The sequence below is a fragment of the Physeter macrocephalus genome, chromosome 9 (assembly GCF_002837175.3).
Source record: "Physeter macrocephalus isolate SW-GA chromosome 9, ASM283717v5, whole genome shotgun sequence".
In the NCBI taxonomy this organism is placed as follows: Eukaryota; Metazoa; Chordata; class Mammalia; order Artiodactyla; family Physeteridae; genus Physeter; species Physeter macrocephalus.
In genome coordinates, this window is record NC_041222.1 from 43454355 (window position 1) to 43475121 (window position 20767).

General features: G+C 39.0%; 2 protein-coding genes across 2 annotated transcripts in view; both read right to left on the reverse strand.

Annotated features, from left to right (window-relative positions):
* Positions 1–1466: 1466 nt before the first annotated feature.
* Positions 1467–2804, reverse strand: FOXD4 (forkhead box D4). The gene has a single exon (XM_055086938.1). The coding sequence runs from the start codon at positions 2802–2804 to the stop codon at positions 1467–1469; it is 1338 nt and encodes a 445-aa protein (XP_054942913.1).
* An 8294-nt stretch (positions 2805–11098) lies between these two features.
* Positions 11099–20767, reverse strand: part of ZNG1A (Zn regulated GTPase metalloprotein activator 1A) — a 43673-nt gene continuing 34004 nt past the window's right edge. Inside the window, exons 12-15 of the mRNA XM_007129205.3 lie at positions 14818–14886; positions 14650–14715; positions 12171–12300; positions 11099–11413 (exon numbers count right to left, since the gene is read on the reverse strand). Coding sequence (XP_007129267.1) covers positions 11307–11413; positions 12171–12300; positions 14650–14715; positions 14818–14886 — 372 coding nt within the window. The 3' untranslated portion in view covers positions 11099–11306. The remainder of the gene's footprint in view (positions 11414–12170; positions 12301–14649; positions 14716–14817; positions 14887–20767) is intronic.

Genomic DNA, 20767 nt, shown 5'->3' on the forward strand with positions numbered 1-20767 from the left:
CTCTATATGTTCCCTCCCTCCTGGAATGAGAAATTCAGAACTGGGGCTGAAGAGTAGATGACGGGGAACGAGCTTCTTACACTCACGGGGGCGGGGGGGACTTCTCCAAACCCGTGCGGAATACAGTTCTTTTGAAACGTGAGCCCTGGTCAGGACCTTGAGAGCTGCAGGGTCTCTAGAAATTTGCTTTCTCTGGCGGGAGTATTTCTTGATGGACATCTTCGTCTTGTTTGCCTCCCACCCAGTCACCTGAAACCGAATACAGTGAAACCTTTCTAGTTGCAAAGTCTTTTCAGAAATTTATTTGAAAGAGAAAGTTCTTTCTGTTCTAAAGAAAGGGAATAGAAGTTCCTAGACGGTACCTGACCTGGGAGCTTTTTTTAATTGCAAATGTCCGGGATCCGAGTGCTTCATTTGATATTTCCCTTTTCTCTGGGCCCTAGTTTTGACATTTCTAATTTTTTTAATTGCCTTTTATTTTTCCCGAATAAACTTTGGCCACCACATCTAAGATTCATGTCAAATCGCCCTTCAACTTAGGAGAAAAATCAACGCTTTAGAAAGATGGAAAATAAATGGAGAATATATTTAGATGACCTCTAATTATTTTTCACGTATAGATTTCATACATACTAAATCCCATATTTTAAAAGCCAGAATTTTTTCAACTTCAAATATTCGGAAGTTTTAAAAACCATTTTGAAAATGGATTGTTTCTGACGTCTATAATGAATATGAATTGTAAAACTAAATTGTTTAACTGGGAGGAAAAAACTAAGTTTTAAAATAAGTTCCATTTAGAAGGCGAAGTAATATAAAATATAAAATAAACAATGCTGTGTAAAGATTTAGCACTTTATTTAGTCCATATAGTTAGGTTTAATTTTAACACCTCTCCACGGAAGATGGCACATCAGACATACAGATCAGAAATAAATCCTCTGAAATTAAAATTCTACTCATATCACACATTGATTTCAGGAAGACAAAAGGGGCACGAGGATTCTGCGCTGGATTGGGGAATAATACTTGCAGTTCCTAGGGAGTGAAGACGGGGGAAACGTTGTGCATTGGACGATTTATTTCCTTTGTTTTTCTTTTAATAACAGAACAAAATGCCGCACTCACGTTCATAGTTCCTCTGGAAATGTGCAAATCGGAAAAGCCCTGGAAGTCACGACTGGAGTCTGGAAAAGAAATGTGCGACGCTGGTGCCATCGAACAGTTACGTTCAGGTTGTCTTAAGGGAACAATAACCAACTTTTCCTTTGTACGTATTTCGCAGCGAACCGAAATTAGTGGTTGCTGCGCTATAGGATGCAGATACACACCCTTGGTCCCGGCTGTGGAAGGTGGAGTGCACCAGGGCAGGCGACGAGGAGAGCGTGACCCCCGGTGGCTCCGCCCTCCAGGTTGGCTCCCTGTCCGCCCCAAGGAGTCGGCTCCAGGGCAGGTGTGGGTGCTATTCAAAAGGCCGGTGAGGTCCCCTCTCCGCCCGAAAGGGCGACCAGCGACGTCAGCCTAGAGCCCTCTACTCCAGGCTGACACCCCAGGAGCGCCGCGGTGGCGGACAGGTGCCGGCCCAGCAGAGCGCCCTTGCTGGGAGCGCAGCCGCTGGCAGAGCCCTGCTGCTGCTGCAAAATCGTCCGGGCAGCGGATGCGGCGGCGGCGGAGACGTGGAGCAAGGGGGCAGCGGCCTGAGGATGCAACAGGCACGACGGGCGCTGCAGCAGGTGGCAGTAACCCCACGGGGTCGGGGGCAGACTCTGCGCGGCGCCTGTACCAGCTCCCCGGACCCCTTGCAGGATACTCTCGATGCTGAAGGAGGTGCATCCGCCTGGCGGCCGCGACGCCAACCCCTTGCCCTCCTCCCAAGGCTGGGAGCCTAGCGTGGGCTGCAGCGCCGGAAGGGCGCCGTGGGTCACCAGATCCGCGCCTTGCGCTTTCCTGGGCGCCTCAGCGTAGGCCGGGGCAGAGAGCAGCAGGTAGCGGAGGGGATGAGGATGCAGCAGCACGCACGGGCGGCTCCCGGGAGTGGAGGCGGGATAGGCCCCCGGGACAGGCTGCGGCGGGGCCGGGGGCCCGAGCAGCATGCCCGGGTAGGGGGCGTGCAGGGCGGCGGGCGCAGCGGGCAGGGGAAAGGGGTGGTGCAGGTGGGCTCCCGGAGGCGGGTGGTGGCGCTTGAAGCGCTTCCTGCGCCGAAGGAAGCTGCCGTTGTCGAACATGTCCTGGGAGGCGGGGTCCAGGCTCCAGTAGTTGCCCTTGCCAGGGTGTCCCGGCTCCCGGGGGATTTTGACGAAGCAGTCGTTGAGCGAGAGGTTGTGGCGGATGCTGTTCTGCCAGGCGGGGAACTTGCGGCGGTAGTAAGGGAAGCGGCCACTGATGAAGGCGCAGATGCCGCTGAGCGTGAGGCGCTTGTGTGGGCTCTGCAGAATGGCCATGGTGATGAGCGCGATGTATGAGTAGGGGGGCTTCGCCGGCTGCGGGGCGCCCGCAGAGGCCGCCGCAGACCCCGTCCGTGCCCCGAACTTGGGGCCAAACTCGGAGGAGTCGCTTGCGCCGCCGCCGCCGCTCTCGGTGCGCTCTCCGGGAAGCGCACCCGCGCCTGCGCCCCGCCGCGCCCTCTGCGGCTCCGGCGGCTCTAGGAGCCGCTGGCTTCCCTCGGGTTCCTCGTCTTCCTCTTCCTCCTCCTCTTCTTCATCTTCCTCCCCTCCCAGGATATCGATCGCACCGTCTTCCCTATCGGAGCCCCGGAGGCTGCGCGGAGGTGTGGAGCGAAGGCGCTCCGCTCTTGGCAAGTTCATGAAGGAGCAGGTCTTGCAGATGCCGGGGAGGTGGCGGCCGCTCACCTGGCTCTGGGTGGGCTGGGCTGGAAGCCTGTGTTAAGAGTGTTCCAAGAAGCAGAGACGCTCGAGGTTACCCTTTTAGGTGGTGTTCTTTTTCTTCTGCCGATTTCTCCTCCTTTCCTACACCATCCGGCAAAGATGCACTTTGCCTTTTATTGAAGCTTCTTCTGAGTCCTTGTGTGGTGGACTCCCCCGTCCCCCTTTATACCCTTTTTTGCCCTACCTCAGAGCGCTCTTCCTTCCTCTCGACGCAGTCCAGTGATGAGGGTCCTTTGAGCATTACCCTACGCGGCAAGAGCCTTCAGCTGCCCCCTCCTTAGACGCACCAGCCAGCAAGGAAGGTGCTTCACTCCTCAGGCTCAGCCAGCCAATTGCGCCAGGAGTTGCATAGGCTCTGTTAACGCACTTTGAAAACCGCGCAAATGAAAAAGGGGGTAGGAAAATATGTACCCGACAATCTAAGGCCACCTCCATATTCAGGCCTCTCTCCTGAAGGATAAAAATAGGAGGTGGGAGAAGGCACTGAAATATACACGGTGTTTGACTGTAAAAGAATGTGTAACAGTAAATATGTTTTTGTGTTTCATAGCTGGTTAGTTACCCACTTTCACTGGTGGATTGTGTCCTCCACCCAGAATGAGGAGCTGAAATATTTTTAATGTTCTTACTACATTCCCGAGCTCAGAGTGGAGTGTGAGAGGGTGTTGCCTTGTCCCTACTACCCCCTAGACCTCAGCTTCCCAGAATGTTTTCCCTGACTCAAGTTTTCAGAAAAGACTGAAATGTCCTGTCATGAGGCTGTGGAAGTTCTGGGTGGAGGGAAAGCAGGAGGGCTAGAGAGAAGTCCCCTTCCAGCAGTGATTCTCAACTTCTTTGAACATTTAACCTATGAAGTAAATTTTATACCACGATCTTTCATAGACTTATATAACTAAAATGAGTTTCATAAAACAAGTGATCACTGATATTTTCATTTCTTTTTTAACGGCCATGACCAACTAAATTGATTTTGCTGCATACTAACCAGTACAAACCCAGTTTGAAATATCCTTCTCACAAAAATGGCCCAACAACTCCAAAGTATACACCCAATAATGAGACTCCATCTCTTTCTCTCTCCCTTCTTTAAAAAAAAGCCAACATTAAGCACTTTTTACTATAATAATAAATTCTAATCTTGAAACTTATAGGAGGCAAAAAAGGGCTGCAGTTTCAGTGCCTTAAACTAATTCACCAGGTCATCATTCCTTTCTCACGGTGGAGAAGAACAAAATGACAGAGACGCTCTGTTTAAGTCACTTGACATCCTTGGAAGTAACATGATTTTTGGATTGGCCTCAGTTAAATTAGTTCAGAGAATAAAGTAGCAGTGCAGTGCAATATAATTTGATGTGTTATATCACTAGGTATCCTATGGTAAAATACTAACAGTATATACTCATAATTTAATACCTACCTACTTGTGAAAAGAATTTGAGGTGGCATCTAATAAAAATGCAGCATAAAAATATTGTATTATGCCATTGACTGTTACATAGTAAATCTTCTATTAGAGTTTGTAAAATGACAACAAATTTTCAGTGAGAAATCAGAAGCCAGCTAATATAACAAAAAATAGCTTAAAGGAGTTAGTTTCTTCAGGATAAAATTTTGAAAACAGCTTTCTTACAAGTCTTTTTAAAGTCTTATCCTCTATTTCTGAGGTGTTTACCCTCTAAGGCTTCTCAGTTGTATGTAGTTTGAAGGAGAACAAATAATAGAAGTTTTCGAGCCTAACAGATTTGTGTTTGAATCCCAAATTAACCAATTACTACTTGTGTGACCTATTAAACTAAGCTTCAGGAGGGCTGGGACAGGTGTTTTATTCAGCCTTAGATTCCCAGATGCCTCCCCCTCAACCCCCTGTAGGTAAGGCACATTTCTTCCATCAGCATAGGAATCCGATTACCTGGGAAAGGGAGCATTGTTAGTTTTCCTACAGTCAACTTCTACGGGGATTTGGGTTATTTAAAAATGAAAGGAGAAAAGTAAGGGCACTAAAAAAAAAAAAAAAAAGGCAAAACAACCCCCAATTATGGAAGTATGTCAAAGAGGGCACCGGGAGACAAGAAAGAGCTGCCAGTGGCCAAAGCTGGGGCAATTAGAACATCAAAATATAGTATTAGATTATTAACCAAAGTATAAAATATTCATGTGTCTATACTGATAAAAAATAGATGACTGAGTAAATTAATACATGGGGGAAAGAGGAAATCTCCCTTGCAGAAAACTTCCAAATAAATTTTGTAGATATTCCACCCTCTAGGAGGTAGAGCATAACCCCCCAGTCTCTTACTGTGGGCAATGCACAATGACTTCCTTCCAAAGAGAACCATATGAAGTGGGGGGAAGGGGAATAAGTTACCGTGGAGAAACCTGACAAAGGTTGCAGCCAGGTGTCAGGTAATCAATGTCAACATCAACAGTCATAAATCAGGTTGATAGTATGTACCCTTGAGATGAGGTGATAAAAATGGGAGACATGACTACCCATATAGTCATGGGGCGGGGGTGGAGGAGAGTGGATGGATATGGGAATTCCCTTCTACTATCTGCTCTGCTCCATTTTTCTGTAAATGTAAAACTGTTCTGAAAATTATATTTTATCAAAAAATTAAACAGGAGAAAAAGGGCCTAGTAGCCAAAAAGTAAACTCAAATGTCCATCAACTGATGAGTAGATGAACAAAATGTGGTATATAAATAGAATTTTATTCAGCAATAAAAAGAAACAAAATGCTGATACATGCAACAACATGGATGAACCTTGAAAACATTATGGTAGGTGAAAGGAGTCCAAATAGACAAATCTAGAGACAGAAAGTAGACAAGTAGCTGCTGAGGAACAGGGGCAGGGGGAAATGGGGATTAACTGCTAATGGATACAGAGTTTGAGAGCTATGAAAATGTTCTGGAATTACTGATAGATAGTGGTACTGGTTGCAACTACCTGTGGATATACTAAAGCCATGAATTGTATATTTTAAAGGGTAAATTTTTTTGCTAATTTTATCTAAATAAAATTAATATACAAAATACATCAATGTAAAAATAAATAGCTGTATCAGGGAAAACTAAGTTGAGTTCTTTGGAGATACTCCATTATGGCAAGTAATTCCTTAAGGGAATAAAAGGGTGGGGGGACTCTTTCTGTCCCACCTGATTAATTCTTTAGTGTTGTGTTACTTTGTGCTCATGAAACACTGAAACATTTAACATGGGGTCCGGTGCATAGTGGGCACTCAATAATATTCGGAGATTACTTCTTTCCTAACACTGAATAGGTTTTTTTTCCCTGAACAAATCTATCAGGGGGTCATAAATGCCATCCATCCCACTCTGAAAAACCAACCTCTCTAAACTACTGTACAGAAAAGAGGAGGTCTGATTTCTCTGCATTTCGCTCTGAAAATTAAAGGCAATTCAGTTATCAACCAAGTTGATTCTAGTTTTAAATAAGTTGATTCTAATATTAAGACTAATTCTGAGAAAAAAGTCTAGTTCTTTCTCATCAAAGTAGGGCAAGTTGCTAGACATTCAAAGACAGAATTCACTTCTTTCAGTATCACCTCCACAATGTATGGCATTTCTAGAACTGGGAAAGTCCTTTCAAAGAAATTTAAAATATAATTTTCCACCTACATTACTAATCCAAAGGGGACATTTATTCAATTTGTAGCAAGCAACCAAGCCCACAAATGTTTAAAAGCCTTTTAGCTTTATTTTGTTGATAATTCCCTTCAAACTTCATAATCTATTAGGAATTAGAGACCCTTTCAATCCCTGGTCTTCCCTCACCCCCTGGGCTGACCCTTCCTACAGCGATCTTAAACTCAGTACTAATGTTCTTGCCCCTTTCACTAAAAGCTGGAAAAGCCTAGGAAAGAATCATGTAAGAAGCTGTGCAGAAGCTTGAATGTATTATCAAATCTTGCTGGAAAAGGAGAATTTACATTTACTGAAACTCTATAGTCAGGGTACTTTAAATTTAATCCCTGAAACAATTCAAAGAGATTTGCACTTTTTCTGAATTTTATGAATAAGGAAGCAAAGGTTTAGAGAGACTTAGTAATTTATCCTATATTACTCAGTAAACTATCAAGTTACAGATGAACTATGCCTAAACCTTGATTATCATCATTACCATAATCATAATACCCTGAAAATTTTCTATGGTTAGCAGAGCCCATGTTATTTATTTGTTAGTGATTTCCATTATAAAAATAAAATCTTCTCTCGAGGATATCTATTGGAGGTTCCAAACCCCTCTGAAGTACAGGTTAAACTGATAATGTCTCTGATCACTGAAAAATACTTCATTTTGGGAAAAATAAGAACGAAGAACAGGGCAATGCGTGTTTAAAAGAACTTATAAATAACATAAAAAAACAGTAAAAAAAAAAATCTAAATTAAAACAGTGAGATGCCATTCCATCCAGAATGGCAAAGGTTAAAATGTGTTAGCTAGGTTTGGAAAAAAGGATACTTTCATACACTCCTGTTTTACGGCAAGTAGGTACAGCCATTTGGGAAGGCAATTTATCAGTATCTATTAAGAACTTCAAATGTGCATATCCTGGAAGCCAGTGATTCCACCCTTACATATCTCTTCCAGAGAAACATTCTCACATAAAAACAAAGAGGCACACATAATGATGTTCACTGCAGCACTGTCTGCAATTTCAAAAACAGGAAACAACTAGTTCATCTGCCACAGGGATCACAACCACATCACTTGTCCAGCTCAAAACCCTTCAGCCACTTCCCAGGGCTTTCAGAATAATCCAAATATTTTGCTCTGTCCTGTATGCAAAAAGCCCGGCCCTGGCTCACAACTCCAATCCCACCTCCTACCCTGGCTTTCAAACCTTCCACCACGCTTGCCTTCTTCCTGGTCTTCCAGCACACTATACTGGTTCCCACCTAAAGGCCCTCTCCACTACTTGCTCCCTCTGTGTAGAATCTTCTCCCTGACTTTGCATCAATGACTCCTTTTAACTCTGTTCTCAACTTTTAAAAGCCACCTCTGGCAACCTGGATGAACCTTGAGGTTCATTATGCTAAGTGAAATAGGTTAGAGAAAGACAAATACTGTAGGATGTCACTCATATGTGGAATATAAAAAACAAACTAACTAAATTAACAAATGAGCAGAACAAACCAAACAAAACCACATGGATACAGAAAGCAGATCAATGGTTACCGAAGGGGAAGGAAACTGAACTGTATGGAGAAGGATGGAAACTAAATTTTTGGTGATGAGCACACTGTAGTGTATACAGAAGTAAAAATATAATGTTGTACACATGAAACTTATATAATGTTAAAAGCTAATGTCACCTCAATAAGAAATAAAGTTTTTTAAAAAATGACAATTTTCACCAAATTATACTATAGATTGAATTCAATTCAGTTAAAATCCTAGCAGGCTTTTTGAAGAAACTGACAAGTTCATGATAAAATTTATACTGAAAACAAAAATACCTAAAATAGCTGTAACAACTCTGAAAAAGATAAACAAGATTGGAATATTTACACTACCTAATTTCAAAACTTACTCTAAGGCTAAAATTATCAGGACAGTGTGGTAGTGCCATAAGGACAGACGAATGAAAATAATGTCCGTGAACACACACACACGCGCGCACCACATGATTTTCAGCAAAGGTGCAAAAAGCTCATTCAAAGGGCAAAAGAGTTTTCAGGACATAACGATGGAACAGTTAACTTGAAATGGATCATGATGCTAAATGTTAAGAGCTAAAATTATTAAGTTCCTAAAAGAAAACATAGGAAAGATATTTGTGACATTGAGAGTATCAAAAAGTTCTAAAACAGCCCCCCCCCCCAAAACAAAAAAAAAACCCACTTCTCCTCAGAGAGGCTTTTCATGCCCACTCATTCTAAAGTCAGTTTTGATTTTTATCAGCCTTCTTCAGGCACCTCGTATTTTCTCATTTATGTCCCTCCACTAGAATGTAAGCAATACAAACCTGGCTTTTAACCATCATGTGCAGTTTCAGCCCCAGCACTAATACTGGGCAAACTTGGAAGCTCTCAATGAATGTTTTGTTTTGTTTTTTAATTTATTTATTTATTTATTTTTGGCTGTGTTGGGTCTTCGTTGCGGCAAGCGGGGGCCACTCTTCATCGCGGTGCATGGGCCTCTCACTATCATGGCCTCTCTTGTTGCAGAGCACAGGCTCCAGATGCGCAGGCTCAGCAGTTGTGGAGCACGGGCCTAGTTGCTCCGCGCGGCATGTGGGATGTTCCCAGACCAGGGCTCGAACCCGTGTCCCCTGCATTGGCAGGCAGATGCTCAACCACTGCGCCACCAGGGAAGCCCCTCAATTAATGTTTTTTTAAAGAAATGTATTCTATGCTATACTATGAATTTCTGTCCAGCAGTTAAAGACATATTTATATGCATTGTCACGGAAAGATCTAAGATTAATCGTTTTTTTAAAGAGCAAACTGTATTATAATATGTAAGGAATGATTTTTTATTTAAAACACACATTATAAAAATCTTTCCTTGAGGATATTTATGGCAAGTTTGTAAGTCTTCCAAAGAAATTCCTTAAATTATAACTTTATTATTGGAAAATAATTCACTTTGGGAAACCATGCAAACTATAATGTGTTCATAAGTGAAAAGAAACATCTAAAACGATAGACATTAAACTGACAACACTGCTTACCCAGCAGTGACAGTGACTGAAGGAGAAAGGTCAGGAGAGACTGACTACATCTGTAATGCTTGCGTTTTATAACACAAATGTAGTCATGCAATACTTTTGTAAAGAAAAATATTTAAAGATTAATACGTTATAAAGAAAAAAAGCAATATTTATCAGTTTAAAACAGATTTTTAAGAGTTTAGATTAATATTACTTCAAACATTTCTCCCACAACAGTACCATTAATTATAAGCCCTTTCTCATGGCCTAGAACAGATGAATCTAAATACTTATTATTTGCCAATGAACATTATGAAGTATTATCGTGACTACATTAATTATAAAACAAATTGAAATTGTTAGGAAGGAGAAAACATTTATCTGTGCTCTGTTGTGGGCCAGGAGCTGAGCTGGGTGCATTACAAACCTATTTAACCCTCACAACAAGCTTGAATGTTTGATAGTATCACTGTCCACTTTAAAAGTAAGAAAACTAATCTCAGAGAAAATACTTTGCCCAAGATTATACAGCCAAAAAGCAGCAGAGCTGGAATTAAAGCTCTGGAATTAAAGATCTGACTCAAAAATCAGCTGACTTTCTATCAGGCAATTGGCTGCCACAAAATAAGTGTATTCTCTCAACCACAAATTAAGAGAATAGATTCAGGAGGCAAATGGATGAACATAGAGAAGTTATATTAAAAAGGTACACAACACAGGGGAAGGGAGATAGATAATCTAATCAATTAGCCTGCCTCCAACTACTGGAACCATTCAAGATACAGAGATGTAATTTTGACTTAAAATTCTGAAAAAATATTCCAAAAGCCATTCTGACAGCCTTCTGATATTTAACCATTAACTCTTCTTTAAATTCCATTTAATGCCTTTCTCTTACAATTTGAATATAGTTAAGCTGACCTGGCCTTTAGCAGGAAGAAGAGAAAAGTAATCCATTGTATACTTACACGCCTACCATTTACATAAAGATTGTTAAATTATCAAAAGTTAAATGCAGTTACATCTGAAGTTTTATACCTTGTCACTTTTTAGTTTATGTTGAAAAGTAAAGAAGTTAAAAAAAAAAGATGAATTTAATACCAGTAGTAAAATGTACTTTAAAACTAAAATCTACTCTAACATTAGAAGCTCTACAATTGAAATCTTTGAAATATATTACAAAGTGAATGGCTGAAGTTCCATTACACTGACTACCAGTAAGGCTTAGAATCTAAGAAAAGAGAAAGTTTCAGTTAATTTCTTTGATTTAGGTTTCTTCCACTTATAAGTCTCTACCACTGTAAACCCTTTATTTCCTTTAATAAAAATGGTGACATTGTTTTTAAAAATTTTTATTAACAATAAAATTACATCCACGTAATCAGCTGAAGTTCTAAGGGAAAATGACAATGTTGAAGTAAGTTTTCCCATTATTATTATTATAACTTCCATGGGTGAGAAATTCAGCATATGTAAACTCCAAAGCCAATTCTGCAAGATATGTTTATGAATCATCTATCCACAAAAAAAAGTCAGAGGACAGTGTATTTTATTGTATGAATATCAAATGTTTTATAATACTGATTTACTATGTTGTATGTATTCTATAAAATAAATACTATTTTAAAGTTTACACTGGAATTCATAAGGGAAGTAATGCAAAGAATAGATGCTTGAAATACATCCAATAGGAAACTTATTCCCAATTTTATCATCCAGTCCTTTTGGTGATGCTTCTACTGTTAAGGACAAACTTGATCTTCTTTGAAATGTGTTGTCCACTGATTTTCTGTTTCAGTCACAGTAGCTATAAATAGTTGTTTAAGAATATCCTTATCTAAATTCCTGCCTGCAAACAGAACAAAATATGGTATGAGTATATGATGCTTATTAAAATGACACAGTTTACCTATCAAGTCCAGACCATTAAATGCTTCATGATCTTCAGAAATTTATAAAAACAATAGTAGGGCTTCCCTGGTGGCGCAGTGGTTGCGCGTCCGCCTGCCGATGCAGGGGAACCAGGTTCGCGCCCCGGTCCGGGAAGATCCCACATGCCGCGGAGCGGCTGGGCCCGTGAGCCATGGCCGCTGAGCCTGCGCGTCCGGAGCCTGTGCTCCGCAACGGGAGAGGCCACAACAGAGGGAGGCCCGCATACCACCAAAAAAAAAAAAAAAAAAAAAAAAAACAATAGTAATTAGTGATTCCTTCCTTAACTTTCTAATTAAGTCCCTTAGAACCAAGTTGGCATTTGGATTAATCACTTTTCTAAAATTATTTGAAGAAGAGTAAAAGGCTGAACAAGTTCTTATGATGTTATCTCACAATTAAGACAAATACATTAACCACAAGCTTATTCAGATTTACAAGAGAGGTTCAGATTGGTTAGTACTGCTTACGTAGCACATTATATCCCTTTCTCTCTCTCTCTCCCTCTCTCTCTTTTTTGCTTTAGAAATTTAACTGTCTATAAGGGAAAAGAATCTGAAAAAAATAGATATATATGTATGTATAACTAAATCACTTTGCTGTACACCTGAAAATAACACAACATTGTAAATCAACTATACTTCAATTTTTAAAAAAGTTAACTGTTTGTCACTTACCAATAAGGACCAATCTATTTGTTCTCTCACGGTCGTCTTCCCAGCTCACTGGTGTCTCCTCCAGTTCATACAGCTCATGAACACCCTGGACAATCACTTGTTGTGGTTTGTCTTTGATCGACACCAGTCCCTGCTCAGAGGAGAATGAGCAATCAGCCACAGTTTGAATTTAAAAGCAGAAATCGAGCATCAATGTTAATGGATTAATTACTCCCATTTCTTTTTAAAATACAAACTCACAAAGGAGATGCTGTTAAAATTACTTAATTCCAGTTATTTGTGCATTAAAGAGTTTCCTAAATCCTCCAATTTTTAAAAAAGGCTTCTGCACACATTTTTTTTAAAACAATCCCTATTTCTAATAATAAAATTAATATACGTAATTAGGATGTTTATTCAGTTACCACAATGAAAACTGAAACAACCAAATGATAAAACATGTTATATCTCAAATTCTACCAATTATTCTACTTTTAAGGATTTTATACTTGTTTCACAGTTTTAGTGGGAAAATTTGAGAAGTTAAAGGATTTTGGTGATAATCTGTTTTTGAATGGGTTGTAATAAATGGAGTAGATAATGATGAAATAAAGGAAAAGAAATACTATTATATTTATCTGAATAAAATTCATTTAATATTGCTTTGCAAAAATGAGGAACAAATTATCTGATGAACTGGCCTATGGGGATGAAATAATTTCTCTGAAATAATGTTTGTTATACATATTTATTATAAAAATAATATATATATTGAAAAATAGTAAGAGACAAACCACTGTCATTCCCACCACATAATTTTTTTTTTTTTTTTTTTTTTGTGGTATGCGGGCCTCCCTCTGCTGCGGCCTCTCCCGTTGCGGAGCACAGGCTCCGGACGCGCAGGCTCAGTGGCCATGGCTCACGGGCCCAGCCGCTCCGCGGCACGTGGGATCCTCCCAGACCGGGGCGCGAACCCGGTTCCCCTGCATCGGCAGGCGGACGCGCAACCACTGCGCCACCAGGGAAGCCCCCCACCACATAATTTTTGATGTATTCATGTATTTGGGGTACATGTTCTTCCAGTTTTCTTTTCTTGTGCAGAGTTTTGTTTTCTGCTTTTTAAATCTGAGTTTTAATATGTAACAACAAACTCCATGGAGAGAATTACCTAAGCATCAATTTTATACTTGTATAAAGACTTTGAAGTGTCAGCTGTTATTAGAGTTAACAGTTTAAACATGTTGATTATTTTCAGACTAGTATAATACTTTGTAACAGCAAAGAGAAGGAAGTCTATGAAGAGAAAGGCTGTGGTGCCTCAGATGTCCCAGCGTTGCTGTGATGAGAGGAAGGCCAAAAGAAGAACCAAGGAGGACAGCTGCAGAACAACTGTCATACACGAAGGACAAAATCCAGACTGGGATGGTGCAAGATGAGCCACTGAACTCTATACAGAGGTCTCGTTGCTGCATTAGTATAAACGCCCAAATGGTTGCTCTTCTAGGTAACCACCACCCATTCAGTACTAGAGGATAAAAGCAGTTACTGAATGAAATATGATCTTCCAATTAGGATCACAGAATGTAGATGGGGACGCAGTCATAAAGAAGCAGCAGGATCTGGCTTAGTTCCTCTGCAGGGGAACGACTGGGGAATAGACTAGGATTCAGCTGTGCTGCTCTACAGCGCCAATCCCAGGTGGAACCAGCACAGGGAGTGAAGAAATCTAAACCAGAATAGTTTCCCGGTCATTCTAGTGACCCTAGGAAGTCGGCTGCTAGCCAGAGAATCTAGCTACTAACAGTAATGATAATAAACAGTAATAATATAAACCTTATGCACACTTCTGGAAACACAGGAGTAGACACTCAAATGACTGTTGATTGGTTAAGCACACAGCCTAGAACCCACTGCTCCCTGGAAAAAACACCTTTTGTAACATAATACCCAAATATCAAGTAATATGAATGGATTTCCAAACACAGAGCAAGAATTCTTCTAGTCCTCTGTAACACTGTCTTACAGTATAACAAATGTTTAGTGTCTGCTAAATTCATCAAGAAACATAAGGTTCAGCTACGGCAAGATTTCTAATATTACTCCTGTGTTAATGAAGCTCTCTTAGAAAAATCAACACAAGAAAACTTTCAGTTTTCTCTGACTAACCAAGCTGTGTGCCAAGGGGAGGAGAGTTTTAACAAGTCAAGCTCATTAGCCAGATAACTGCTCAGAGCACCTGGCAGTAGAGAGCAGGGGGTAACATTTCAAAGCACACAGGTTGTTTTAGCTTCAACACTCAATGAAGCTGTGCAAATAAATCATGCTTTATGCAATGACTTCCAAAGCTTCTTTTCAGAAATGGAAATAAGGAAAAACGAAAACAGACAAAGGTTATTTGGACTAAAACTAGTCCTTGTGTTTAAGACTAAATATGGTTTTGTGTAACAGCAAAGAAAGGGACTTTGTCCAAAAGTATAAAACTGTAAGCTATGTACTGCACCTTTAGTCGTATGACCTCCATGCAGTCGTCATCCCTGTTTCTCACGTTCTTTTCCCACAGAAGATTCTGTATCAAGTGACATATTTTAATAAGATCAACCACTGCTCATAGGAACAACTACATAGCAAAACAATTGATAAATCATTAATCAGTTAAAATTGCATTCACCTGAATATAGACATTTAGACTTTCTTCTTTTGCATTTCCTGGTACTTCGAATGTGACTGTAACAATACTCTGTAAATCAAGAGATAGTCAATAATGGTTTTTTTATAGTAATGTCAAAATATTTTTTTAAATCACAAGTTTTAAAATGAAAAGTAAGGAAACATTCATGGACATTTGTGTTGTCTTAACAACTATATTAGGTATATCTTTTTCACTATATTTGCTGATTTTTGGTATCAGCAACTCCATGTTCTATATTCTGCAGAGTTAGTCAATGGCTTAGTATTTACACAGAGAAACTCTTATGAAAGGATACTCATTGTTTAATTCATTCTTTACAAGATTCTCAGCACTAAGAGGGAGGGTAATATAGAGAGCGTATCAACTATGTACTGAACGAGGTATTTTTGCCTGGGTCACTTTATTTCATCTTTTCATTTACTCATGACAACAATCCTGTGGATTAAAGAGAATTATTTCCATTTTATAAATTGGGGAAGATGAGGCTCAGAAAAAATAAACTACCCAGAGCAAGGAATAAAACTCAAATGCAAATATTTTCTGGGAAAAATAAATATAAATTAAAAGATTCAGTTCACCTCTGACCAAACATGTACCAAGGGAAGAAGAGTTCCTAGATATGAGAATGATAATATAATGTCATCTTTGGTTTTAGAAGGTTGACATCAACATTTATAGAATATTAACTCTGAGATTTATTTTTCCTCCTGATCTTGATAAACCTCTCACTGTCCACTCTAAGGAATCAGAAGCTTCAGATTTCCTCTAGCTGACCACATAATTAAATCCAAACCTCCGTTTGCCACAGTAACCCAAAATTTCAAAATTAATCATAAAAATACACAAGGGCTAAGCATAACACAATAAAAGCACAAACACCACCTTGGATAATAACATGCTCAAACCAAGCTTTAAAACAGACAGGACGAACACACTAATGCACAGCTTTGCATAACTGTCTAGAACCACATATCTTAACAAATAATACTTAAAAATCCATACCAAAATGTATAGCAAGTCATATAGCATATCAAAATATACAGCAAAAGGTTGCCAAATGAAACATAATTTGTCAGTTTCAAAAGACAGTAGTAATTCAACTTTCAAAAATGCTTAAAATGTGCTTTATTCAAGTTGGATAACGGCTTTTAATGTTGGGAATGTCTCAGTATAGGACTCAATATTGTCTTATTCTTAGCTTAAAGAATTTTGGATCAGGAATGATTTTTGCTTTTGGCAAGTTAGAGATATGACAATATCTCTAAGGGGTACAATTAACTCCAATGTGAAATTTTTAAAATGGTTTTAAAAATTAAGACAATGCGTCATGGGGCTCAAGGAGGGAGAGATACTTTTAGAACTAGATGTTTTTCTGTACCAATAAACTCTTCTCATATTAGACAAACCCTAAAGAAGATGAAACCCATAAATGCCCAGTGCAGAAGGGTCACAACGCATAGTTCACAACTGGCTCTACTAATAAGTATACATAGAATGCCACCTGGGTTTTCTCATCTACCTTACCACCTTCCAAACCCAGGTCCTCTTTATCAGGATGACCAAGAAATCCATGAAAAATAGAGAAATGCATTAAACATCACTCAGTGATAAAACTGTAATGACATACATAGTATGTCCTAGGTATTACCCACTTCAGACTTCTTTTTTGAACCTAAAAATTTTTACTTTGAACCTAAAATTAACTCTCCTTTCCCCAGACACAGAAAGAAGCAGAAAACCTGAGGCAATAATTCAGAAAACTGAAGCAAAATAAGGTACTGCCCCTAAAATAAAATTTAGGAGTAACTCCCCTATTTTTGTAGTTTGGTGTGTTTTTTCTTTAACCTACCAGGTTATTTCCCTCAGTTTTCTACTCTTTTACAAACAATACCTAATATGCAATAATTTCTATATATTTTTTCATCTGGAACACTAAGCCCACTAACATGCTTAAACACAAAACCTCTGTCGCCACAGTCCACTCCTCTGCTCCTCTTTCCCTGTATCACCTCTGCTGTGATATCCTGCCATCAGGTACATAGCTAAATATTTGGTGTTTTCATCCAAATCAGTTTACCTTCTAAATTTCCCTATTTCTAGGTTCCTCTTGTCAATCTAGGCTTGTTTCCCATCACTTCTCTCTCTCCTTACTGCTCACCATCAGTTACTTAGGCTATTCATGCAAGCCTACCTGTGCTCGTTTTATACCATTTCCATTCTCACTGTAACCAGCATGGATCAGGCCCTAATCACAGGGTATCTGGACTTCTGCAATATCTTCCTGCTTGGTCTCCTGACTCCACACTCCAATCCAGCTCACCGGACACTGTCCAATAGCAGAGCATGAGTTCTCTTGGTCTGGCAAATCAAAGCTTAACACCTTAGGTCAGGATTCCAATACCAAGCATTCATCAAGACTTCTGCACTAGAATACTGCTCTTCTAGAGCACTGTCACTTTCCCACTTTTAAAGATCTGGATTGTTCTTTCCCTTATTTCTTCCAGTCTAAAAAAGCACAAAAAACAAAAAACCTCCGAGTTTAAGGCTACTTTTTGGTGTATAAATCAGAATAGCAGTTACATCTTTGGAAGAAGAAGGGTTACCAACTGGGAAGGGACACAAGGGAACTCTCAACAGTTTTGGAAATCTTTATCTTGATCTGAGTGAGAATTACAGAGATATGTGTTCATATGTACATATGGACAGCTATATAGGCACAAATGTAAGTAAAGATACATTGACTTGTACTCTAAAAATTTGTATGCTTTACTGTATGTTAAAAAAAAAAGAAAAAAGAAAAAACTATCTTTCTTGAAGCTTCAGATCCACTAAACCAAATGAGACTGTTCATGCTTCTGAAACCCATAGTCCTTGGTCTGCAATATTATATTATACTCTGCCCTACGTTTATATATCTAAAGCAGGAAAGTGCATCAGAATCTCCTGCAGAGCTTTTTTAAAAAAAATAGACATGCCCTATTTACTGGTGAAATAACGTAATGTCTGGGATTTTCTTTAATACATACCAGCAAAGGTGATGGGTATTTGCAGGTTCATTATACTATTCCACATTTATTTATGCTTGAAATTTTCTATTAAAAATTTTTTTAAAACACTCCAGCAAAAGAAATGTTAGGAAGATGGATAAAATAAAATTGGCAAAATGGTAAAAGCCATTGCAACTGGGTCATCTGCACAGGGGATTGATTCATTTTAATACTCTCTCTACTTTTGTATATCTTTGAAAATTTTCATAATAAAATGTTAAAAATATACATACACATTAATTTGCACATACCCTAGGTCTACTCCTGGAGATGTGAGAGATGGGGACCACTGAATGTCCAATAGTTTTTAAAAGCCCACAAGTGATTCTGACCTACATCCCCATTTGAGAATCACAGCTTTTCATTCTTCACTGAGCACCCACCATATACCACATCCTGTGCTAAGCAATGAGGAATGTATATTTAGGAATTTATAGACTACTGTAAGGGAAAAGCACTTCAACCCAAACTACAAGACATTATAAATGCCACAACAGGGGTACATTCAAGATACTGTGGGTATAGATAATGGCCATGATAAAGGTTCTTGAAAGTAAATACTACATATTCTTCATTTTCTATTCCTTATGACTCCTAGTATGAAGTCCTTCACCTAGAAGAATGTGATGTGCTTCAACTTCTTCTTTATGACTAATACTGAGTATCATAAAGAATTTTTCTAAAAATTCTACCTCTAGGGACTTGTAACTTCTCTCATTCACTCATTTGAAAGATAAGTAAGATACACTGTGCTCAAGGATTAGAAGAATTAATATTGTTAATATGTCCATACCACCCAAAGCAATCTACAGATTCAATGCAATCCCTATCAAAATACCCTTGGCATTTTTTTACAAAACTAGAACAAATGATCCTAAAATTTGTATAGAACCAGAAAAGACCCCAAAAGCCAAAGCAATCTTGAGAAAGAACAAAGATGGAGGTATCACACTCCTTGATTTCAAACTATATTATAAAGCTATAGTCATCTAAACAGTATGATACTGGCACATAAACAGACACACAGATCATTGAAATAGGTTACAGAGCCCAGAAATAAACCCACACTCATGGTCAATTAATCTACAACAAAGGAGGCAAGAATATACAATGAGGAAAAGACAGTCTCTTCAGTAAATGGTACTAGGAAAACAAGACAGCTACGTGGAAAAGAATGAAACTAGACCACTTTCTTAAACTGTATAAAAAATAAACTTGAAATGGATTAAAGACTTAAATGTAAGAACTGAAACCAAAAAACTCCTAGAAGAAAACAGAAGCACTACACTCTTTGACACAGGTCTTAGCAATATTTTCTTGGATCTGTTTCCTCAGATAAGAGCAACTAAAGCAAAAATAAACTACTGTGACTACATCAAACCAAAAAGTTTTTGCACAGCAAACAAAACCATCAGTAAAATGAAAAGGCAACCTACTGAATGGGAGAAGATATTTGCAACTGATTTGTCTAACACATGATTAATATCCAAAATATACAAAGAAATCACACAATTCAGTATCACAAAAAACCCAAACAATCTGATTAAAAAATGGGCAGAAGATATGAACAGACATTTTTCCAAGACATACAGATGGCCAACAGACACATGAAAAGATGCTCAGTATCACTAAGCATCAGGGAAAAGCAAATCAACCACAATGAGATATGACCTCACACCTGTCAAAATGGCTGTTCTCAAAAAGACAACAAATAATAAGAGTTGGTGGAGATGTAGAGAAAAGGGAACTCTCATGCACTGTTGGTAGGAATGAAAATTGGTACAGCCACTATGGAAAACAATAATGAAGCTTCCTCAAAAAATTAAAAATAGGACTACCATACAATCCAACAATTCCACTTCTGGGTATTTATCCAAAGAAAATGAAAACACTAATTTGAAAATATATATGCCCCCCCAATGTTCACTGAAGCATTATGTATTTACAATAGCCAAGATATGGAAACAACCTAAGTGTTCACCGACTGATGAATGCATAAAGAAGATGTGGTATATGTGGTGTGTGTGTGTGTGTGTGTGTATTTATACACACAATGGACTATTACTCAGCCATAAAAAGACTGAAATCTTGCCATTTGTGACAGTATGGATGGGCCTAGAAGTATTATGCTAAGTAAAATAAATCACACAGAGAAAGACAAATATCTTATGATTTCATTTATATGTAGAAGCTAAAAAGCAAAACAAACAAGCATACATAGAAAAACAGAAACAGACTCATATATAACAGAGAAAAAACTGGTAGTTGCCAAAGGGACGGGGCAGGGGGATAGGCAAAACCCGTGAAGGAGACTAAGAGATACAAACTTCCAAATTGTAAAATAAATAAGTCACGGGGATGTAATGTACAGCAGAGGGAATATAGTCAATAATATTGAAGTAACTTTGTATGGTGACAGATGGCAACTAGACTTACCATGGTGATCATTTCGTAATGTACAAAAATACTGAATCATTACGTTGTACACCTGAAACTAGTAATATCTTATTCTGTAATAACACTGTAGGTCAATTACACTTCAATAAAATAGATAAATGAAGATGAATATTCTATTAAAAGTTTCTCAGAGAAAAATGCCACAAACATGGTAGTATAGTTTCCATAAATATGAGCCAAAATGAAGACAAATGAACAAGTATGCTATTATCTTGGCCCTATTACAATTAATGACTCAAAAAATAAGTAACAGTCTCAAGATAAAGGAGAGAATGCCAGGCACACTGCTCACTCATATGCCCCCTTTTCACCGTGTTTTAAGAAGTTACCCTTTTTTTTTTTTCTTAGATTCCATATATATGTGTTAGCATATGGTATCTGTTTTTCTCTTTCTGACTTACTTCACTCTGTATGACAGACTCTAG

Bases quoted from the DNA above. Each gene is read 5' to 3' on its own strand.
- FOXD4 (XM_055086938.1), bottom strand. From the start codon at position 2,804: ATGAACTTGCCAAGAGCGGAGCGCCTTCGCTCCACACCTCCGCGCAGC.